The sequence below is a fragment of the Bombus pascuorum genome, chromosome 8, assembly GCF_905332965.1.
Source record: "Bombus pascuorum chromosome 8, iyBomPasc1.1, whole genome shotgun sequence".
Classification (NCBI taxonomy): Eukaryota; Metazoa; Arthropoda; class Insecta; order Hymenoptera; family Apidae; genus Bombus; species Bombus pascuorum.
Genome location: NC_083495.1, coordinates 14,034,364 through 14,059,647, shown reverse-complemented (window position 1 = coordinate 14,059,647; position 25,284 = coordinate 14,034,364). Strand labels below are relative to the sequence as shown.

At 34.9% G+C, this 25,284-nt stretch overlaps 1 protein-coding gene and 1 non-coding gene across 4 annotated transcripts in view; both read left to right on the top strand.

Annotated features, from left to right (window-relative positions):
• LOC132909865 (uncharacterized) overlaps positions 1 to 25,284 on the top strand; it is a 133,898-nt gene that overhangs the window by 28,883 nt on the left and 79,731 nt on the right. For all 3 annotated transcript variants that reach the window (XM_060965009.1, XM_060965010.1, XM_060965008.1), the window contains exon 2: positions 12,124 to 12,379. In XM_060965009.1, coding sequence (XP_060820992.1) covers positions 12,149 to 12,379 — 231 coding nt within the window. In that variant the 5' untranslated portion in view covers positions 12,124 to 12,148. The remainder of the gene's footprint in view (positions 1 to 12,123; positions 12,380 to 25,284) is intronic.
• Positions 4,897 to 4,968, top strand: Trnae-cuc (transfer RNA glutamic acid (anticodon CUC)). Its single transcript has one exon. It is a non-coding gene; the product is annotated as a tRNA-Glu (tRNA).

Genomic DNA, 25,284 nt, shown 5'->3' with positions numbered 1-25,284 from the left:
TCATTCTCTCCATTTCATCGGAGAAACACCGCGAATTTTAAGCTCCTTACCTCTGATTTTCACACTTCGCTATCTTCTTTCTCTGCTTCTGTCAGTTCCATTTTATATTCATTCGTTGCGAAGCATTCAACCGATCTCAGTCTGAATTACTTACACATCTTAATCGTGTTTTCATGTCACTGGTTGACAATGTACCGAAAGCGAGGTTCGATATTAAGTTTCTGATGGTTTCACTTTACGCGAAGAGAAAATAACATTTTCCTAAGTTTATTCTCGTTTATATTCCCTTTTATAGGCTCATATTTCATTACCCAAATCAAGCCTTGCTTTTCCTCTGTTATTCGTTCATTACTTAATTCATTAATTGACGAAAGCGGTATGGGATTACATAGATTTGAAATTAATCAGGAAAGTCCATATTTAGTATTTTAATTCATAATAATGTAATTAATTAGACTGGAGATTTACACGGGCAATTAATAAGTAAGAAATTGGTTTCTAAAGAATAATGTTCGCGAAATTTTTAATCTACTGAATATTAACGATGCTTTACACAAAAGATTCTCTAATATGATGGATATACTTGAATTCAGTGCAAGTTAGAATCTAATTAATTTTAGTTCCCATGATCGTTCTCAAATAATTATTAATTCTAAAATAAATCCAACTAACCAGCTTACAAAATGATAAACAATAATCTTCTTCAAATATATTAAACATTTTCAATTAAAATTCAGGATAAATTTTTAATACTCGTTATTAAGGAAGGAAACGGTCTCTCACAGAACTTCTTTCAACTACATTTTTCTTACAATTTTACCTTTTCATCTTTTCATATTCCGGTCGCTTTTTCGTCCTATTTTTTAATTCAAGCCAGAATACACCTTGAAAAAGCATAGAAAATACTCTTCTTCAAACATATTTTAACAATTTCAATTAGAACTCAAACTAAACTTTTAACGCTCAATACCAAGATAAAAAATAACCTTCCACAGAATCTCTTTCAACTACGCTTGCATAAAAATTTCATTTTTTCATCTTCTTACCTTCCAAACGTATCCAAGAAATCTTGCTTTTATCCTGATAACGAATGGAAGCTTCTCCTACCTTTTTCTTAATTCAAACCAAGCTGTATCAACCATCTTAAGAAATGATAGATAATAAATTTCCTCCAATATATTATTACAATTTCGGTATTCAATTAATCCTCGATGAACGAAAACTGGGACAACTTTCTGAGTCAATTACCTATCAACTACTATAGAAAGCACTATACTTTTGATGATACTTTTGATATTATGCGCATTTTCCGCAAAATCGCGCTTTCAAATTTCTTACAATATAAATGTATAAAAATCCGCAGTGTAGTTACTGTTAGAATTGTTCTTTTATCTTCGGTCTTGAGAGTAAAAAGCGTTTATCTTCGGCTTTTCGTTTTATCGTAACAGAATAAAACATTCAACGCTCAACTCTCTCGTGTCTACAATTACCTGGCCTTCGCTGCAAGAACGATTAAGATTCCAAATAAATTTTTAACACTGGGGATCAAAAAAGAGAATGACCTTCCACAGAGCATGCATTCCAACTCTCTTAAAATTTCGCTTCTTCATTCTCGAACCGCGTCCAAGAATCCTCGCTCTTACGCTGACGGCCAGCAGGCGCTAAATTTTTTTTCCATTTCGTCAACGATTCCCTTCTCAGTGAGGAGCATTGCCAACTTTCTTCTTGCGTCTTCGTGTAATTGTTTACGCTCGCGTCGAGCGGCTGCGGTTTGCGATATCGCGAAAGAAGAAATACCATCTACGGCCGCGGAACTCCGCATTGCGGCGAAACGCGATGATGCTGACGCGTATAAATTCGTCAGTGCCCATGTTCGCCATATCTTCGACCAGGAAACACGATTTTTCATTTAATTCCTCGTCGTGCTCGTGATAACGATCCGCGCGCGCAGCACGTGTTTTAATTATGCTGGAAAATTTCGTGTACGCGAACCACGCGTAAAATTGGAACTCTGCATATGACGATGAACAAGCTTCGTGTTGATATAACCTGGCATTATTCATCGGTAGGGTCGATCGAGCAAAAGGTCTTTTAGTGCGACGTTGAATAAATGAGGTTGATGGAGGACCATGGCTTTGGAAGCGTCGCTGTTGGTAATGGACTTGCAACGACTGATAATTGTGAAAGTGATATGATAGTCGATGAGTCATGTAGATGTGGCTGATGGCTTTGGGAGGTAGAAATTATGCAACTTTCAGTTAGGAACACTTTTACGAGTATTCGTTTAAAAGTCACGCTAAATCGAAAATGATGTGGTAATTGATTAAATTTGCATCGGTGAATTTCAAAATATGCGATAAATTATCAAGTAGGTGGTGTGTATTGTTCATAGGAAAAAGTTTGATTTCTATGATATAAATGCAACAATTTGGTCTTTTCTATTTTTCCTTATTAACATTGTATCAATTAGGTAAAATAATTTGCAGGACATTAACACAAAGATGAATTAATTCTATCCTCAAATAGAGTACTAATTATCTTTTTAGTGATTGAATCGGTACCTTAAGTTATAGTAATTTGCATATTAAACGAAACTTACAGGAGCATCTTTTGAAACCAAGTAGCATAAATGACTTTAGTCTAAGGATGACTGTTTTAACAACTGTAGGTAGTAGATAGTTCGAAGAACAGTAAACGTAGCTATTAATGAACTTTATGACTACGTTGTCAGGGGTTATACCAGTAACAAGTACGTACTATGGCCCGTTTATACAGCAAAGTAATTTTATTTTCATGGCTGTAGCAGCGTGAGATTCTAGTATCATTATACTGATAGTAGCAATTTGTAATAACTCTGCATTATTACGTAGGAACATGTAAATAACATTACACGCCTAATGTCTATCGAAATATTGATTTACTTAAGTAGCATGGACTAACATAGACTTAACTGGAATTTAGTATGCATATACAATAAAAATTACATGGCGTAGTATGGGATATACGTTTCTTAAAATTACTAGTAATTATATTGGAGTTTAATACGATATTAAACTTGAATAACGTAATACTTTTGCAAAGCTTTGATAATACTGTAACAGATAAATTATACAATTAACAAAATTATACAAATTAACAAAAATATTCTCTCATGCACCTGTATAGCGAAGCAAAACATATTTCTATGAAATTTATATTTAATATTCTCTAAACATTCACAATTTCGGCAATTCAAGATATATAAATCTTTACGTAAAAAAAGTTTTATAAATTCCAAATAGGTGATTTCTTAATAGTCCTTAGCTTCGTTTATATCGTCGTTTTTTATTGTAAAAAGCGATGAATTTTACACGTGAGATAAAACAGTTTTTCATTGACAGGACCAATGATTAGCAGAAGCTAGCAATTTCTCAGTTTTCTTTTGAACGAGTTACGGCGTCGCGACGCCTCCCGCGGTCGATTCTTCGCGGGCGTCAACTCGTGCGTCGAAACGGAAATAACCTCGCGATAGCAGTCCGCGTTTACGCCATAACGTACGATCTCCCCTTCTGTCGTTTCCGTTTTTCGCTCGGTCCCCTCTGATTTCTTCCTTTCTTTTCCTCCTTTCAGCCATCGCGACGTCGTCTTCAGGCGGATTTTGCGAGAAAATACGATAATCGTTCCCGGTACCGTATACAGACTCCGGAAGCGGCCTCGACGCTTCTTTTTAAACTGCTTGATTTTCTATGAGAATCTTAAAGACGCCAAAAATGGACTGGTGCTAAACGCTGTTGGCAGTATAGCTTTTTTAGCCTTAGGTAATTGTAATTCTTCCGTGTTCTGGTTTATCCTTTTTGTCGAGAAAAGTTGTGTTATTTTATTGTATCTTTTAGAATCTTGAAATTATAAAAAAGAAAAGAAAATGTCAGACATTCTTCGCGGATATTGAAAATAGAATAAGTTTAAAACATAGGTATGCATGAAACAATAAAATTTGAAATAATTGTCAATATGATAATTACTATACTGAACACTACGTGTTCTGTGTATTTGGAATAAAAATTTAGAAAAGACAGTTGGAAGTATTACAAAAGTTCACCACGATGAAATGTCGATTCTTGCTCGAGAAAGAGAAATATTTCTTGACATCGGATGTGTATGTTTTGCGTTCAGTCTGATTGCAGAAACTTACCCATTATACCGTTAGAGTCGCTGTGAGTCCCGTAGAAATCTTGAAAAAGCGGCTAACGTAAGCGAAGAAACGAAAAGAAACTCGGCTATCGTGTAGATGGCGGTCGTCTATAAATACGGTTGCGTACATTGTCATTCAGAACGAGGAAGGCTCGTTGTGTCGGTACGCATAACACGTACAAGATAGTTTTGGAAGGAAAATAATGCGCCGGAGGTCGTAGGAAGGCCTAAACTTTTCGAATTTCCGAGGTTCTCAATGAAGGAATTAAAAAATTTTTGTTCAACATAAATCACAGACTGATGTCATAATAATAAAAAAAGATTGCTATAGTATTTAATAAAAGAGAAGTTAAAACAGTGCAATCGCATATTAAAGCAGATCGAATGTTCCAATAGTTAATTGTACGTAGAATAATTCCGATCGGACTGATTATGTTTAATTGTTTTTTGAGGAATTCTAAGATACATTTGATGCTATGGTAAACGCAATATATGATAATAACGATAATATAATATATAATTATTAATGTATAAAAAATGTTAAAAATAATTCATACACGGAAAATCGTTTCATTCCACATTTTTGATTATTACTTTCATGAAAAAATGTTGTTTCATAGTATTAATATTCATTTATAATGTTAAGTACACTTATAATAAATGTTTATTGTAATATATTAATTTTTTAGAACTTTTAAGGAAATCGAATACGGGTAGTTCTCGTCCTCCGGTATGGTCTAGTGGCTAGGATACCTGGCTCTCACCCAGGAGGCTCGGGTTCGATTCCCGGTACCGGAATTTAATTTTTTTTTTTGTTTTCACGCATAGATATATCTTCTTACGATATAATATATCACTGAGACCTAATTTTTGCGATAAAATCAGGTGTCAATATTAAACGTTAGTCGTTCCTGTACCAAATTCAGTATCATTTCAATAAAATAAGATTTTGTACAGCTTTTGCCATGTCTGAAGAACAAAGTGCTTGAAGGTTTTTCTTGAATTTGCAAAATCTGTTGCATAGCAGATGGAAATGATTTTAAGCGTATTGATATGCGTGCCACGATGCCTCGCTATGATAACGCAATCTGAAATTAAATCTGAGACTCACAATGGTTAGTTTGGGAGCGGAAAATTGATGAACGGGAATTTCAAAGCGCCGTGTCGCTCCGATACTGTTCACGCTTGATTAGTGAAAACGTGAAAAGCTTCTGAAGGAGTCTTGGTTAAGAGGTGTTGTGTAATACCATTTAATCGAATCTGAAGAAGACAGGAGTGCTCTATCTATAGTTCTCATCTGCGTATTGTAGTTCTTGTCTGCTTATGACTTGTCTCAATAACGTTCCTGTTTCATTCTACAATGCATCTCTTTACTGATCCTGTCTTAATTAATTTTTACTAATTTTGTACATATGGTACATAAATCATATGTAATTATAACTATAGATAAGTACATCAATCAATATCAAAGAGATTGAAATATGTGGATTTTTATTCCTAGAGAATTTCAATTTCATCTTTCGATATATACAAAATAAGGTTTACATTTTTATGTATCAATATAATCAAAGGGAAAGTGGTACACGCTAATAGCTTCTAACTGAAATTGCATTTCCAATACACGTAGCTTAATGCTTATATTATATATATGAATCCATATTTTCAACCAGAAAATACATCACACTAATAGGTACTATCATATTCTTTTCTAATTTTTCCACTCAATTTCATCTCGTACACAATTTTACTTATATCTTTTCGTTCTCGTATAATTGCAAAATCTCTTCAGCTTACTCAATCAGTTTGCAACCTCAGAATTATACAAATACATACCATAATCCTGCCAATCTCCACCCTCCACTTCGACGCAAAACGTTCAACCACTCGTTATCGCTCGAACTGGATTCTTCATCAGCAACGATAAGCACGAACAACGAATAAAAAAGCCGGCAGGCTAGTATATGAACGCGTAATCGCTCGATTGACCTGAATCTTTCTCGTGTGAATCCAGTCCGATTTCCTGCGATTCAACTTCTTTCTCTCTCCCTCTGTGGAAGAAACGACCCTCTAAAAACTTGACTGTACAGAAACGTAACGCGTATCGAGTTGCCTACGTTAGCGTGGGTCCCCTTGACAAGCGAAAAATATCGTGGTCGTATTGTTACCGAACCCTGAAAGCGACCACGAAGACAGCGACGCCAGCTTTAGCACTCGAGCACGTACTCGCTCCAACCACTTTTCTTGGCCCCTCGAAATTAACGCCGACCACTCAGCCGGTACCATTTAGCGTGTCGGGCTATGCCAGTCCGGCCATACTCTTTCCGCGTCCTACACCTTCGTTCCTCTGCCACCGATAGGTATATCATCTTTTCCCAGCATAATCCTTTTCCTCTCTCTGTAATTTTCCTTTCGAGGCGTGAAAAAATGTGCCTTTCCGTTCTCGTTGCAAGCGAATGATGGAAAGGGTGGCTTGGAGGAGATCTACGTTTCTTCTTATTTAGCTTTGCATTACTCGTGTTCCTTTATTTTTTATAACGTCTTTGCTATTCCTTTTCTTCTTCTTTAATTCTCCTTTTTACACGAGGAAGAATGTTTATATGTACATATACATATGTTTACGTTTGGGCTATTCGTAGTCTTTTGTTTGTTACATCGTATTCACTATCATTGTTTTACTTTCCCTTTAATCTCTTTTTCTATATATGGCAAACATATTTTTTTGTTGCTAATTCGTAGAATTTCGGAATAATTTTGTAATCTTTCGTTTATATCACTTTTGAAATGTACCTAACACGATGATCGAAGGAGATGACTCGAGAGATAAAATTCTTTTTAGAGATGTTTATCTCGATGATTGCGGGTTCTAGAAGTCGTTAGCTAGATGGTTATCTCTTTTTCAAGGGTAGATTAACTTTATGATTAGCGTTTGTCGTAATGGATATTCTTCTTACAAATTGGCTTAACAATATTTTTTGCGAGCTGTTCAAGTGCTTTAACTTAGTTCAGCGGGATATATCGTAATAGGATTTCATGTAAAAAGAGCAGCCTTCTCTTCTTACTTTTAATTTAAAACTCCTGTTCTTTGTTGCTGACATCGAGCATACGCTTGTTGAAGAAACTGGAAATTTTGTATTGAGTTAATAAGAATTTCTACATCTGTGACGTACATATATCGTGGAAGTTTATTTGACGATGGTTTTAGTCGGAAAGATGGTAACCAACGCGTAGCCTGTTGAAGTTTATTTCCGAGTCTCCGAGAGAAAGAGAACGGCGGCACGACGTTTTACTGGTATGGAAGATGCCTATTTTTGATGATCGTCGAAGATGACGAGGCGTTCCACGACGTAGAGTTCGGGAAGATATTTCTGTGCTGTTTTTGGAGTTATAATGGAATCGACGAAAAGGTCACAATGTTGGCCGACTTTTTAAGAAAATAAATATTCACGATATCATTCTCGGTTCTTTATAATTTTCCACGAATTATCATAGCAAGAAAGCACGCGATATTTTATAAAAATTAGAAAATCCTAGCACTGCAACCTTGTTGTATCTGTTATACATCTAAATATATTGCGCAAAATGTTCCATTTCTCCAATCTAATTCTATCGATATAAATAAGAGAATAAAATGTTATATAAATATAAATATTTGTTACAAAATTACAACAAGTGAGGAGGCAATAATATGATAACGCCCTAAGACTGGGAAAATGTAAAAAGCGTGATAGGTAAACAAGATGTAAAACCGAAAACTCGTCCAAAGCCGAAAGGCACGGACTAAGTAAAAATAAATAAAATAATTACAACAAAAGGAAGTAGAAATTCTTCGATCTCAAATACCGTCCGGGTTCTGTATCGCATCTCAAATTCAATTTAAACAGTACAGCTTATCCTAAACCTAGATAAATGATGAATCTGTTGATGTATGGTGTTTGGTAATTAATAATAACTATAAGTGAAATATAATATTATGAAAGGAGTCGTTTGAAAAAAGAAACTGTTGGTATGATTATTATAAATAGGTCGATGTAATATATAAAATTGTCTCAACCTCGATAAAAGTCAACATTGATCTTTCCAAAAACATAGAAGTACAAAATCTGAAATCTGTCATTTTGACAAGTCTGATAGTTGTAGTCGAGTAATCTCACTGATTTTGACTGATATAACTGTACTCATATCCAATAAACTACGGTTATTTCCACTATCTATAAATTTACGTTTCCTACATTGAATATACATCTTCCAATAACAACGTGATCGTAGCGCAATGTTAACGGTATCAAACGCCAGTATCTATGATTATAATCTACTTTTAATCGACTTCACGCTCACGTATGTAACCTAAATTACTCTACACACATATATATCTTCAATTTTCCACGACTTTACATTTCCATAATTATATTTTAATTTTTAAACACGGTTAAACAAATAGAACCCGAGGCAGAAATTTGTTTCACCTATTGAATCTTGTAACAATTATCCTACCTTGGGTAATTTATACATTTTTATCTTCTTTTGGATATTTTATCTGTTTCTATTCCATTTTGTATATTTTATTTTATTTTCGCGCATCGCGTTCATATTGTGAATTTTCGCGTATTATAAAAATCCATAGTAAAATCCTCTAAATACATAAAAATCCGCAGTCTGCTCGCATTTTTTAAAAAAGTAAAAGATTATTTGCGCGTATCCTTACTTTCCAATGAAGCATTTTTCTTGTCATGTTCTACGTTTCATTTTCATAACGTGAAGTTGTTTCTGAATGCTATTATAGATACGATGTCGTGTAACTATTTCTAACAGCCAGTATACGTGCTCGCAATACTTTGGCGATGAAATTTTAACGATCTGTATTGGCAACGCTTATGAAACGAAGTTACTGACACAGCTAGAGGGAAGCAAACAACGTTCCGATCGGATTGCAATCATTTTCAAGAACCCTGTTTCAATTACACACCTCGGGAAAGTACATGGTTTACATCCTGCATCCTGTTTCTTACGAAGCAAATGAGCAGAGACGGTTCTTCGTCTCTCTCTCTCTCTTCCTCTTCGTATTTCAAATTCATATAGGATAACGGTGCCGAGACAAGCGTAAGCTAATATTGTTCGTTCGTGGACAAAAAGGAGACGTGATAGAGAGTGCGAAGCAAAGAAATTACCGGAGCCAATACGTGTGTTACGTGTTTACCGTTATCATGATCCCGTGTGACTCGCGTAAATCCTCACGCAAAAGTGGCATCCCGCTTTTTCTTCGCAATTCGTACGGAATTTTTATACGTTTCGTGAAACTTTACTTTACTTTACGATATTTCGAGGAGAAACTGTTGTCGAGTTAAATACACAGTTGTCATTGTCGTGGCTGTTTCTAGAAATCGAGATTTGCGGTGAAACCAAGACTCTGGTGAAAGGATTCTAAGGAAATTATTCCTAACCAGTATGTGGTGATTGATTTGTTTTAGAATAGGACGTTAATATTGCCAGATAGATTAGGGTTTTCTTGTTTGAACGTTTGTTAATCGCATGTAGGTAATTTATTGCGAGATAATCTGTAATCGAGGTACTGATGATAGATTATCGCTTGATAGTAGTAAAAATATTAAATAACTATAGATGGTATAATATCGAAAAAATATTGTTACGACGCTATAATAATTTTGAAATTTTGAAGAATAGAAATCTAGAAATTATGAAATATTGAAATTTTCTTTTGGACAATTTTTTTATCTTTATCGTTTAAAATTTCGAAATTTTTTACCTTTCAATTTTCAGACTTTGAATGTTTGAAATTTTCAACATATCAAATTCCAAATATTTGGAACTGCTATCTCCAGAAAGTTAAACAAATTTTTATATTTGGAACTTAAAAGCTTCTAGGTTATCAAATTTTTATACCTTGAAATTTGACTATTTTTTGAAATTTTGTAACGAAGAATCTGTGGTATCTAGAAGCCATCATGCAATAAACAACCAAGTAAAGTTTTATGAATAAAGCTTGCTGCTCCTTCGATTAATTATTTTATGAAACGCCAAGGCCTGCTTTCTTCACGAATGAAGTCATAGTATAAAAGATACCTGAAATTATGCTTACTTACTTACAATCAATTAGAAACGTGTTCTTGCTATGTCGTTTACCTTGAAGATGCCGGGTAAAGGCCGTGTTTTACTGGGCATAACGTTAAGGAATGAGGAGAGTGGCTGATGAATATCGATACGATATTCATTAATTCGTTGAACACGATTTCTTGGTATTGTTACTGTCGCTTGATACGCGTCGTATTACGCTACTGTTCTCCCCACGATCACGTTCCCTCACGTGTAATACACTAAATGCATATGAAACGTATGAAACTGAAGTCGTATGAATTGTGGTGTTGACATTAATACTGTTATTACACTTCTTTCAATGCAGTCGAGAAAACCGTTGTTCTAGTAGCAAGCACTTGACGATGACAATACCGATGATTCGAGTATAGCAGCTATAGCACAGAGACTAAAATGAAAGGTACATGAAAAGATGCATAAGGCAAGGCACAGAACAAATCTTTACGAAAAATAATCCGATTAATCAAAAATGCAGCGTTGCAAGTCTAGAAATAATTTTAATAAAAATGATGAATTTATTATTTTGACCATATTAAAACATATAAATTTTCCCTTTTGCAAACATTTTAGTTAGATTTTAATTATTTATATCGAATGTTAAAAGGAAGAGTACCGAAGTGTATTTAATTTTCTCTGGATAGTTGTAGGTCCATTTATTTATTTACTTATAATTATTGTTACAGTATGAACATTGTGATGAATTTGATGTTTATTCGTTATTGGGCTGTAAGAGGAAATGGCACTTTCATTTAATGTGAGCTTACATGCTAACCGTCGAATAATATTATGCACGTTGAATTTAGCCTCGGTACTATTCGCACATTTTTCTGCAATTTGCCTTAATCCGTCTAAGAAAATTGGTCATAAAGCATGACCATTGTCGTCCTCTTTATTGTTTCCGCAAAATTTGTTCCACAATTATGTAGCGAGACTTCCGTATGATCATGGTTTTATGAGCCTCTCATTTTCTACTCTGCAATTTACCTACATTCTGCCGGGAGGTATAAAAAATATTTTCTCCACTTGAAGAGACGCGTTGGTATGAAATGTGCCTAGAACTTTCTGAAATTCGGAAGGGAATCTTCCATATCTTATTTTCTCCAATTTTATTCTATCCTATTTAAATTAATACGAACCTTTACACGGTTTACTAAATAAGTATAAATAAAATCAAATTTATGAAAATACCAAACTGCAGAATCTTATAAAAATACCACGAGTTTTCGAAAAATTTTATTCAAAGAAATTAAGTTATTTCTTTGAAAGAAGTTACTACCAATGATTCTTTAATCGAAGAATTGAAATAGTAAATCACGTAAGTGCCATAAAAGTAAGAAATAATTTTTTCAGTGCAAAAGAATATAAATTCGATAAATACAAATTCCAAGGACAGACTGAAACAATCATAGATGGTAGAATAGTTTACTACATTAACATTTACAGAATAATTTGCTACGTTTATTTAAATGTTTTACTAGAATAACTTGTTTCAGCTTTTATCTGTAATTGCAAATGCTAACTACAATTCAATTGGAAAAAATTAAAGTGTAATGCACAAATAAATAAATTTAACCGATTCGATACACGTTTCACCATTTATTCTTTCTTTAAATTTCTAAAGCTATTAAACGTTGGAATTCCATAGTGCTTAAACGATAAGTAATATAAATGGTAAAATTAACAGAAACAAGTTAAAAACCTTTTGGCCTTTACGTCGTTTGCCATTTCCACTTCTCAATTTTAATATATACATATATTAAATACGTAGCGTCGTAAATATTAAATAACGCTAAAATGTATTTGATAAGAATCGAGTAATGAAATATCAATTTCCCTTTCATGCAGATGACACTGACGTAGCTGATCGAAGATGGCTTCCATCATGGGGTTACAGCAGCCAGCTGCATCCCAAGATACCGTGGATTATACTGGGTATTTGCAATCGACGCAGTGCCATCAAGTCCATGGAAGTCAGACAAATGGACAGATCCAATCTACACAGAAATCACCGTCCAATGATCATAATACCAGTTTTACCAGCACGAAAGGATTGCTCAATGGACCTGGTCAAAACAACTGTTTCCTCAACAGCGCTGTTCAGGTAAGATGAATCTCTTTTACGGAATGGAAGAATGATTGATCTGAATGTTTCACAGTCTTGGAATATGATTCTTTAACAATTTTTAGAGTTGTTGTGAGACACATTCTTACGATATTTCTTTTGTACTTGGCTACGTAAAACGTAGGAAACCAAGTGTGAACATATATTTGTTTCTGAGATCTGAATTCTTAAATGCATAGATAAAATTATACAACGAAAAATGTTATACAGTTTCTACGATTATATCAAAGATATTACGTATAATATAATTATCGAGTTGGTGTAAAAAGACAATCAACGAAAAGGTGATGAATTTGGAATTGAATTTGAAACAGTTCTATACTTTGAGAGGATAAAATTTTGCGATTCTCTTAATGGTTTGTTAAATTTCAAATATCGCGCGTTGAGAGAGATTCTTTCGTATCTATTTCTATTACCATGTATATAGTACTACTTTTGTTTATAAAACGCGCATTATTCGCTTGGAAATTCAATTCCATAAATACTTCAATATTACAATACTAATTTATAATTAGATATATTTACCAACTATACAGTGTTAATTTACAAATTACACTTTTCCGTTGTCCTCGTAAAACACGTATTCAAAAAATAAAAAAAAAGGAAGAAATTACCCGCATCACTGTCGTCTGTCACGCATCATCGATCAAACCGAATTTTCCTAGTTTCGACGTGATCGATACAAATTGAATTTCGCGCGCCTCGATCGCGACTCGCGCGAAGGTGGTTGCAGGGTTCAAGAATGGAAATAATTCTCGGCTACGCGGTGGAAAGGAGTCTTCTCACGTACCGTTAGAATTTGTTATGTCGATCAAAACTGTTTTTCCCAGCTTTTGTACAGACCACGACTGTGTTCGATACGCGGCGGCAATCGTAACATCCGCAGGAAGCAATTACACACGACCTGTCTCGATTAGAACAATCGATCGGAACCGCGGTTGGACTAAACGCTCGATGACTGGGACAAAGGAGACCCGATCAAGCTTTAGCTTCTCGTTTCAACGGGATTACGTAACGTTAATCGCTCGAAACGCGTTCGATTCAGAAACCGGGCTAGCGCTCTCTAGTAATTCGAGTAGTGGCTCGATTCGACGTGAACGCGTGTCTAAAATGCGAAAATACGATCGCATTTTGTTTGTCCTACGTTCAACATTGTTTTCTTTTGCCTACCATTGGGAAACCGTGATTCAGTCGAAATGTTACGAGTTCGAAAATTGATACGCTCGATACGCAAAATTGATTGGGAAGATAAATTTACTGGAGTTAAAGAATCTTGTTATTACTTTCTCTTTTGGAGGGAAAGTGTTAATTAAATATTTTGATATCGTATAGGCAACATTAATTTTTATTTACCGTTAGAATTACTGATCTGTAATATGCTACGCAAATAAATATTCTACTCATGGATAATTATAAGTAAAGAGACGTTAAATATAAATAGGTATTATGATAATGTCTCTTCTATCTGAATAAAATTCAATGTTAATTGTATCAACAGCATCTGCACTTTTGCATGTTTGTATAGGCATTATTGGATATTTGTATTCATATTTCTATTAATTCCAATTTTTTACTGTAAATTGGCAAATATAGATTCGAAGTTCATATAAAAGGGAACGTTAAATACTTTATATAATTTTGTAAAAGATTATCTTATTTTTATAACAAATTTCGACCGTTTAATCAAGAGTAATTTAGCAAGCGTCAGACTAAAGGAATTTTTTTCGTAGCAGAGCTTTCAACTTCGTTATCCATCGATTCTCCGATATTTCTACCAAAGTTTGTTTTTCATTTTTCCCCGAAATTTGTTTACGTTTCAATATCGCTTGTGCACTTCTCCAGCTACATTCCTCGGCGAAGGCCGCTATGCGCCTTCCCGCATGCAACCAGATAACCGAGCGTGCATTTCAGCGTTTTCGAAACATTCCCTTCTATCCGTTAGCAGTTTGATCAGAAATTTAGAAGCGATGCAGATAAACCCAAAACAAAACTTTACCATAAAGGAAAAAGAATAGTGCACCGAAAACTACGGATGAATACGTTTGTGATACCCAAATTCCATATGAAAAGCAAACCTTATCATCCACACAAAAGTCAGTAGATAAAAATTGAGAAAGAGTTGAGCTTTTTGAAAAAAGGCTTGTAGTGAAAGTGTACTGTAGCTCATGAAAAGATTCTTGAACCTTTCATGAACATATTACGTACATTATAATATATTATAAAATATCTTAGAATAAAAGCTATAAAATATTTAATATTAGTCGATCTTAGTCGAATCATGAAATCTTATTCATTTTCTAAATATAAAAATCAGGAAGTTCTTTAAGATTATAATTATCAATTAAACCACAGCTAATATTGAAAAACTAGAACCAGAACTTTCATATCGCGTAGTTTGCCGAATTCACCGCTTTGTCTCTGTTCTTTTTTCAGAAATCTCAATTTAAAATATGTACATACATATATCTAAAGTAACACGTTACTGGAATCCATTTGTCAACGACGATTTAGAAAGCTCGCAAATCTCAAACGAACGCAGGAACATGGAGCAGGTATAATCCACGCCAATATCGTATCTCTACCCTTCAGTCTCTAAATCTCTTTGAAACGCGAATTTGTGAGTTTTTCTGAAACAGCTTAACGGCGAGACGCTTATGAGCTAGTACGTTCACAGTTTATAGCCACGAGTAGTCACCAAATCTTGAAGACGTGCTATCGTCGAAAGCCTTCCAGGCAGACGTAAATATTCATGCCTGCTAAGCGACAGGACACGTGGAGAATCTTCTCCACAGCCTCTTTCATCCTCTCGTTTGACGCTCGTTTTCTCTTTCCCTTTCGACTCCTTTCCTATCGTTTCGCGTACCTTTTTTTTCGCTTTGCACCGGTTCCTATTTAATATCCAGCTCCAAAAATACATGCTGCTGTTTTCTCGCTCACGATTACGTTGCTGAAAGGTCAGAATCTTGTTTGTTTCTGGTTAACGCCGTAACTCTTCTTCAAAGGCTCTTGGACCGATTGTTATCTCGTGACAAAGAGAACCCTGACCGTACAACAGACACTGTGTGTGAATAGGATTCCTCGAGTGTCGAAAGTACTTTATGTGCTTTCGTCGCTTGAATGTTTGGCAATTATAGTGATTGGAGTGCACTACTTGCCGTAAGAATGTTATTGGAAACTGGTCGACTTTCTAGATTTTTATGAGTTCGTTTCTTGTCACAATGACTATTGTCTGAGAACCATAAATATAATAAAATTGCTCCTTTTTCTTCTAGAATTTCTTAGGTTAATTAAATGCCATTAATTGCAATGTCAATGTATGTTATCGGGGTTTCGATATAAAATAAGTTTCGATGTTCATAAAGAGCATTAAACGCGTAACGTACATGTAACTTCGAGTTGAAGCTTTCGTGTCATAAATTGCACAAGTGTATAAATTGTATTTGTCAATTATAGTATATTTATAGCAACAAAAATACATACGGGACTGATGAAATACATATAATTTTCTAAAACGGGTTACGAACTGTTCATACAGTGTCAACATTTCTCAGGCATTGGATACTTTCTTAATCAACACGATATTCGAAACATCGCATAGGTAAACTATTAATTATTAACATAAACCAAACAGTAAAGTCAACGATTATAACCAAGCAATACAATTTACGTTTCCAATAACTCCATTCTCCAACTAAAACTATCTGAAAAAAAAAAGAGAAACGAAACCACAGAATGCAGTCGTATGACACGCGTCAATTAAACGGTGCACGAGATGATGTTCATCGTTGTCAGGAAATAAGAGACTCGAATGCAGCGATTGTGTCGCATTGCAACGACGCTACTTTGGTCTCTCCCTGGTGACGTTCGCTTTTTATTCGTGACACGAAACAAAGGAGTTACCACACCCTGGCTGCGTGCACGTTTTACGCTTAAAACACTTGTATCGCGTGTCACGTAAGTCGAGGTATTGGATACGCGTGCTTCATGCCGAACGAACTATCGATAGCTAATAGTACGATCATTTTATTAGATTAGAACCATCGTTTTCTTAGTAACGTATTCGTATGTATTTCTCTGGCGTTGATTCCTATGCCTTGAAAATTAATCTGTTTCGTAGCCAGCCACGTTCGCCTGTTCCCGTTGATCGATGGGTTACTCGGTACATAATTTGAATGTGCTGGATTCACAGCTCCGTGTAAATCCTATGTAAATTACCGTTTAGCTGATGTAACTACTTAACCAGTTTACTTGTATTCCATAGTTAATTTTGCTGCGGGATAGGTTGGAAAGTTCGTTCTTTTTAGCGCGTTTTTATAATTTCTAATTAGATTTATGTCAAATATATCATAGGCTACATTGGAATGTTACAGGAAGTAGCAATGGTCTACGCTTTTTACATTTTTAGATTATATTGTGTATAAGTTAGGAATTGTATATTTTAATTTATATTCTATATAATTGGGAGTATCAATGGTCTATGCTTTTTACATTTTTAGATTATAGTTTGTATAAGTTAGGAAATATTTGTTGTTCTATATAATTGTATATTTTAATTTATATTCTATATAATTGGGAGTATCAATAGTCTATGCTTTTACATTTTTAGATTATAGTTTGTATAAGTTATGAAATATTTGTTTTATATAATTGTATATTTTAATTTATATTCTATATAATTGGGAGTAGCAGTGTTCTACGCTTTTTACATTTTTAGATTATATTGTGTATAAGTTAGGAAATATTTGTTGTTTTATATAATTGTATATTTTAATTTATATTCTATATAATTGGGAGTATCAATGGTCTATGCTTTTACATTTTTAGATTAAGTTTGTATAAGTTAGGAAATATTTGTTGTTTTATATAATTGTATATTTTAATTTATATTCTATATAATTGGGAGTATCAATGGTCCATGCTTTTACATTTTTAGATTATAGTTTGTATAAGTTAGGAAATATTTGTTTTATATAATTGTATATTTTAATTTATATTCTATATAACTGGGAGTATCAATGGTCTATGCTTTTACATTTTTAGATTATAGTTTGTATAAGTTAGGAATTATTTGTAGTTTTACTTAATTTATTGTAGCAGTAATTTCTGCTGCTTTTTGAAAATTAAATTGTTTAGTTTTCCTACGGAATTTTTCTACGGTACAATAGACTGTACAAGTTCTTTGCTAAATTGTTTAAGCGAAAGTTACTGCGTGTCTTGTAACATAGAAACATTAGAAGAAAGAACTCGATTTTTTAAGTAATTCTTTAAGGAATGGTCCTACTTGTTATTTGTTTATTCCTGATTGCATTAGGATTTAGGTAACTTCTGTATAATATACAACGTATAATAACATATACATGTGTACGTAAATATATATCTACATAAACAATATTTTAACTTAAACCAGCTTATTCATTACTATATCCTAATATTTAGATTCTTGTTCATATTTACTCTTTCTCTCTTTTCTTTTTTTCCCCATAGTTACGCATATTTCCATTTCGCGGGTTTCCATTTTCCACCCCATCAAACCAGCCGCTCCTCATCTGGGTTCAATTTAATTTCGACCTTAATTTGGTTTCAGTTTGCTTGAATTATGGCTGTCTGCATATTCGATGGTTTTTCGCGTCATTAAATAATTACGAGACTAATGCTTTTCGTTAATTCACACAAACATAAAAAGTTGTATTTATCTGAACTCTTTTGCAATTTTTATACTGCAATATTTATACTAAAATTCATGAGCAACGATATATAATTAACTAAAAGCAATTTAAACGTTTTAAACAGTCCATAAATTTGGTAAACCCTTAAAAGATTCTTCTAAGAAAACGATGCTCTATCTAATTGTTTCAAGGTCCATACCATTCAATCGGTTCCGGCAGGTCCTTCTATTTTCAAGTTTTCATTGTAATTTTACAGCGATGACTTTTCTCGTTCGATTGTTTCTTATATTATTAATGTTTTGCAATTTCGTTCACCAGTGGACGATGAAATTAAACAATCGCGGTCTGTATTTGTCGGGGCAGCGTTCGATAAATGGTAATTTTTATCGGTGCGATTTAATTGTCCCATGAATTAGCAACGTGGATTAATGAAACTCAGGAGTGTATCGCTGGAGGGTTCGTTCGTCGAAACTGTTTCATTAGCCGGCCGGAGCTAACGAACGAATTAACGATATAAAACTCGTTTTCGGCCCGCTATAATGGCACCTTGGGACTAACGGTCCATCGACCACTTTCGTCGTCGATCCTGATAAATGGTTAAACGTTCTCGTTATCATTCTACCCTATCAGGATCGCATAAATTATATTTTAGGTAATATCTCGTCGATATATACCTTTTGATGTTCTGTTTATGTGTCTTCTTCCCATTTCTTACCATAAAAATGGCATCGAAGGGAAATGCTCGAGATTTCAGAGAAAATGTTTCTGGATGAGAACCTAATGTGTTATAAAATGAGCAGAATTAGTTTGTCCACGTTGAGAGAGAGATAGCGAGGTGATAATGAAATTTTGAATAAAAAATATCTCTTTATTTGATTTGATTTTGGAATATTTTGGAAAAAATATTCTGAGCAAAATAGAGACAGTTGTAATAATTAAAATAATGTAGTGATTTAATGGAAATTATGTTGTAATAGAAATAGCATGTATTGAAATGTTTTAAGCAAATTGTATCGGATATGACACAAAACTTTTAATATTTCCTTCACAACGTAGTTGGTATTCTTTTAAAATTCCATTAACGAAAAAGTAGCTGCAAAATATGAGAAATAATTGTCAGCTGATTACTACATTAATAATGTAAAAATATGATAATCATTTAAATCATATTGTTTCATAATCTAAAAGAATAATTATAATGCTTGCGTATTGAATAAAACAATCAAATATGAAAATATCAATTGATTCAAATGAAAACTGCTGTATTAAACATTATTCAATATACCACGTGTTTATCAATTTTTAGTCCCATTAATTTTACGATTTATTTTGCTAGAACCTGTACGGTACTCGTTGAACACCGTTAATTTATTGATAAATTCAATTAAAGCAAAGTAAGTCGGATAAGGAGCTGGAATTGCGACCTAGTTTTTTGGATAATTGGAAACGATTGGGTAAAGGTAGTTAAGTGTCTCTTTTTAACTGTTTTTTCTCTCATTCCTATCCTGTTAGGTTTTTCATTAATTGGAGACACTTTTCACTGGGCGATTGGTTCGTCGCGGAGGGACTGTGTCTATACGGTTAACGAAGAATTTGAAGCGACTCAAACGAATGGAAATTAAAAGGCTGAAAATAATTAAAGCCGTTCCCATTACTTCACAGTGATTGCTAGAAAAAAATTCCAATCGATTAAATTTTGAAACAAGCTACAACCTTTCTGAATAATAAAAAATTATCCAAATCTATATATATATATAATCCCTTTTTAAATATCGTAACGATCGATATACGTTGTCTGGTCTCTACGACTACATGAAAGTCAATGACACTTCAAACCAGAACCATTAGATCAATCATCTTACTCATCTGCCTCCATCTCGTCCATTTCGTTCTATATGTGAAACAGTCTTAAGATATTAATATGACAGTCGAAAATATGTTTAGTGATGGTATGCATGTATAATGCGTTTAGGACAATATATTACCATAATTGAAGACAACTTATATTTCTAGTCGCAGCAGGGGAGGGAGGGGTCATTAAGATCATGTCTATGACATTCAAAACCATTTGAAGACTAGAATTGGTCATCGAGGTTGTGTAATTAAAAGTTAAAGCCATATGAAGGCTATGTGGAGCCATCGAGGTCGTGTCATTTGAAAGAAGGTTCAAGATGCTTCAAAAGACACGAAGGAACGAAGAATGAAGGTCATTCGAAAGGCGCGGAGAATTACCGAGGGCGTATCATTGTCGATTATTCATCGAGCGCTTCGATAGAATTAGACTGTCACAAGTACAAATAATTAGGGTGCCACAATATAAATAAAATCAAGTTTGAACGATGTTTAATTCTAAATTCTTGTAGCTACAAAGCAGATGTCCATGCTTGTGAGAATGGTATGTCAAAATTGTCGCTTCTGAATTTTTTAAACCACTCAAAGCACTGTGATTTACCAAGAGCATGCTCACCGTAAGCTTCGACAAGCATTCGATGCGATTCTGCAGCAGTTTTCTTCAAATGGTAACAGAAAATCAATGCTGTCCGCAAATCGTAGTTTCCAGGCACAAAATTCGACATGTTCAACGCTATTACAAACTATGCTGTTGTATGAAACTTGTATTGTTGTAAGTCGAAAATGTTTGTCAGATGTCAACAAAGACTTTTGGCATCAATGACGCAGTTTAGTGATAACTACATTATCAGCTAGGGCCATCTATAGGCAAATTCCGGTTTCATACTTACAGGCCTGATAAACCTGACACTAACATAATACGTATCCCCTTTTACCTGCAAAATTAGCCCACTTTGTCGTAAATCTCATTATCTATTCCACTAATGCATCTTCATCATATCTCATCACACTACGTCAACGTTGTTAGAAACGTAACTGTACGCAAAGACAGACAAAGAACCAGGGAACAAACGTAGCAAGGTTTTTAGTCCAACGAAAATAAGGAACGTATTGTATTTTGTATTGCTCCATTGCCGGTTAAAACGCTATCTGGTGACTTGTATCGGTTAATGGAGCTAGGTTTTGCGCTATCTAAAGACACAACAACGGCGATGCCACGTATTTGCCGCTTGTGACGAGATAACGTTTCGTCGAAACGAGGCTGAGAGCAAACGTGTACTGGGTGGTATCCAAGACGAAGATTAGGTAACGCGTTACTTTACCTTAATCTCCGTTCGTGTGCTTGCCGTCGTTTTTTAAAGTTACTCGAGAACTAAAAAGAGCTGGCCAGTCGCACGAGACATGCTTTCTTAGCCGTGAGAAGCTTGTAATTTGCACCGTGTAATTTTACAGTCAACGAAAGGCAAAAGTGATTAAAGAAGGGAAACGCGGATATTCAGCATGTTTAATGGTGTCGAAAGAGTGGATTGGATTTTTTATTACTCTTGAAAATCTCCAGGGTAGTTGAAACGACCAGGCAACTCACCCATAACTAGTCTAATGTTATTCCTGAAATTTTACAAGTCACAAGTTGCAAATTATCGAATAAATTCTCTCGCATAACAGCAAGAAGTTTTATTAGGAAATTTTGTAAACTACAAGTCAGATGATTACTCTGTTTGTCATAAAGTAGTAAAATTGTGAAAGAGAAATATGTAAACTATATCGTGTTAATTCATTAATATCACTGGTGGATAAATCGTCGTGTAATTAAGTAAATGAATGATGATTTAATTGCTGACGAAGCATAAAATCTGAATGAGATTCAAAATTTAGATCTCCTAATGTTTATGATTTGTGTGAAATAATGTATTCTTGCTGCAGGCACTTGAATATGAATAAAGGGGTTTGCGTTTTATGCGCATGGTATATCGCCATGATGTTCCACTAATCAGATGGAATAAAAAAAAAAATGCGGAAGCCTTAGCATTCCTCTTAAGGAATGATTTGTTTCACCCCTAAGCAACATTTCGTCGTATCGGAGCAATAAGAATATTCTTTCTGCTATTACCTACGCAATACTTTAAAACGCAATAAAAAAACCACTCCATTAAAGCTCTGAGAAAATATGAATGGAAAATGACTAACAAAGTATATCGTTACAGAAGTTCTCAAGATAATTCGTTAATAGACAATAAAATTCCAAGAATCGCGCAGCGAAACATACACTGTATAAAGCGCATTATGCTTCTTAGTGTTACTAAATTCTCCATTCCCACTTTAATTTCAATTCTCATCCTCTTCTCTGCCTTCTCCTTAACATCCATTCTCATTAGCATGCACGCTTAATCCCACCCTATTCATAAACTACCTTGAGAAATAAAAATTTGACGAAACGTACTTAGGAAACCGTGCACATCCGACCTTACCGTATTCGTTAATTACCTTGAAGAATAAAAATTGAACACAATAGCGCCTTCGACAGCACACTCCGTGTAAAATAAACAAAACGGCCCTTTCTTTCCATACACCGCACAAAATGCCTCGCTGTTCTCGCCAAGCTAACGCCAGGTAAAAAAAAATCACGAAAAAGGAAAGTGTCTCGACTGGTTAGAAGGACCGAGGTGGTGACACCAGTATATTCATGGTACTTCGACTCGCGTCACGTCGATCCTTAGGGTTCAAGGTTCCCTGGTGTCGGCACACCACGGAGGATTCCCTTTCATTCTCATCGTGGCGTAAAAAGTCGACTGCAGCAGCGATTTTCCTATCGATATCCCCACCACCTTTCAGAAATCTGGCATAGTGTGCTGATGAGGGGGATGGCAGGGTGTTGTCGAGCTAGTTTGTGGCACAGTCTGCTCGTAATTAGCGCCACGAGATGAATCAGTTTCCTATTATAATTAGCCGCAAGCCGGAAAGAACGAAGTGGATAGCTACACCCCTTTACACCTGCTCACAGGCTCGTCTTCTGGGTGTTATTGACACTGTCGCTCCCATCGTGCCGCCGTACAATGTACTTTTCCCTTTCCCCCCAGTCGACACCTCGGTGGCTCGAATTAAATGGGCATTTCCCAGCTGCGCCTCGTGTTTTGTTCAACTTACGACGACACTGATTTTCCTCTCATTTTTCTCTTTTTTCTTTTTTTCTTTCGTGCCACGAAATGAGGATGGAGCGCAGTGAATCATAAGGCTGCGGATTTTTCTGCATCTTTATATTTTTATGAATGTCATTAAGGAAATGGAAACTTGAATAGAAATTTGTTTCGTCGTGTTCGCACCTTCGATTAACAAGTAATTAGAGAATTTATTCATTTTTTCGAATTGATTCTTCCTTCATAGAATATTCGATGGAATTACTGTATTCGCATAATGTATGAAACTATAATATTCATTGTCGTAAATTTTCGACGTAGCTATCGTATATTACGTGAATCGCTAATTCATATTTCGACGTATTGATTTACGGTAGCTTTCTCACATCTTTCTTTCTAAATTACGTAGAAAATCAACAAATTTATTTATTTTCCAACTAGTTCGCGAGTGCGAACGATCGTGTGCTGTTGAATACGGATTGACTATGTTGGGCAAAGTTTCAGATTAAAATGTCGAGTGTACGAAACAGGAAAGAATCGTTTTGCTTCCGTAAACGAGCATGCTCGCGTTTAAATGAAGCTCTTGTGTCTCGTTAGTGAAGCAATCGTCTCTATCGCACGGCTCACAATGCGCTTTTCTTCTGTCTGTCACGACTGCTTCGTCGGCTGAATCGTAGTTTTGTGTAGCTGCGCGTTTTTAAGCGGAGAAATTGACGCGATCGTCACGAGACGAAGAGCGACACTGTACATTTCTTTTGTCGCAGCTGTTGCTTGAATGCAACGAGTTCGAGAGCGGAGGACTTTAAGTTTGATAAAACGTGGAAATTAATTGCACGTTATATATAAATTTATAGAAGGTCTCCGTTAAAATTAATTATATTATTTTTTCCATCTCTGTAATTTGAATTTTATGCGATAAAGAACTACGTATTTTAATAATAATAACGTTAATTTACGTATAAATCAAATATGAATTTTTTTTATTTATACACGAGGATTTACATAATATTGAATTCTAATTAATATTGGACTTGTAACTAGCGAAGTAATGGGAACGTGCCAGCAGTTTAGTTTCGATTATTTTGCAAAAAGATTGCACAAAGTAAGAAGCTATTAACAATCGCATAAAAAAGTAATATCACCCTATATATGGAACAGTTGTAAAAAAAAATGGTCTGTTATCTTCGTATTATATATTTAACGTGAAAGTTATTAAGATATCTTGTAAATCTCTTATGATTTCATGTATAACATAAAGAAGATTTCTATACAAATTGTATTAGCATGAAATTTTAGCGTTAAATCGTGAGTCACCCGTCCGAAACGGAGAACTGGTTGGCCTATTTCCGTTTGGTTACAAATCCCACGCAATCTCGTAATTTCAATTAGTCCTACGCTTCGGTTTCCTGTTCGAATTATTACGGTAGACACATTACAACCGCGTTTGCCTCAAATCGTTAACGCAATTCCTCTGTTATACCCTTACATCAAAACCCCATCAATATATCACGTTACACAACAGAAGCACAAAAATTACGACCAGGGTGGCCAGCAAATACCAGAAATAATTTTGCAAGCCACACGTTCCTCGTGATCAAGAAAACGTCGTTTCTCGAAACCATTCGAAACAAAAGACGACCTGGCTACCCATCTGGTGGCACGTGGCCGATCTGCACCTGACCCAATCTTCCTTCAGGATTTAGTCGTGCGATCGGTGAAACATTGGTGTAAGCAGTAATAACGACGCGTGCCTTTTCCAAAACATCTGCCTAGTTAGACGCACATGCGCGTGTTCGTTCTGCAGCGAGATTCGCTCGGAGACGATCTGTTGGCATTTTGGATGGTCCCCGGTGCCATCCGTGCACTTCCACTACGCCCACCCGATCATTGTTACGCAAACGAGGTCAATTTCGTATTCATTGTGAAGTCTGTTAATCATTGTCTACGTGACAGAGTCCTTTGTTATTTTTTCTCATCTCTGATTTATGCTTCAAAGTACCGTGATACGATTAATCATTGTTAATTAAAGACTAGGGCAATTTTTTCTTGTTTGCTCCTTTGTTTGATGTGTGCTGTCTTCGTTAATCCTTATTTGTTGCCGATTGTATTATATACCTTTATTTGCTAGGTATTATGAATTGAAAATTTTCATCCTTAGTAATATGTCAATTTTAATATGAAAATTAATGAAACATTTCGACGTAGTCTGGGTCAGGTTTAATTTGTACATTTA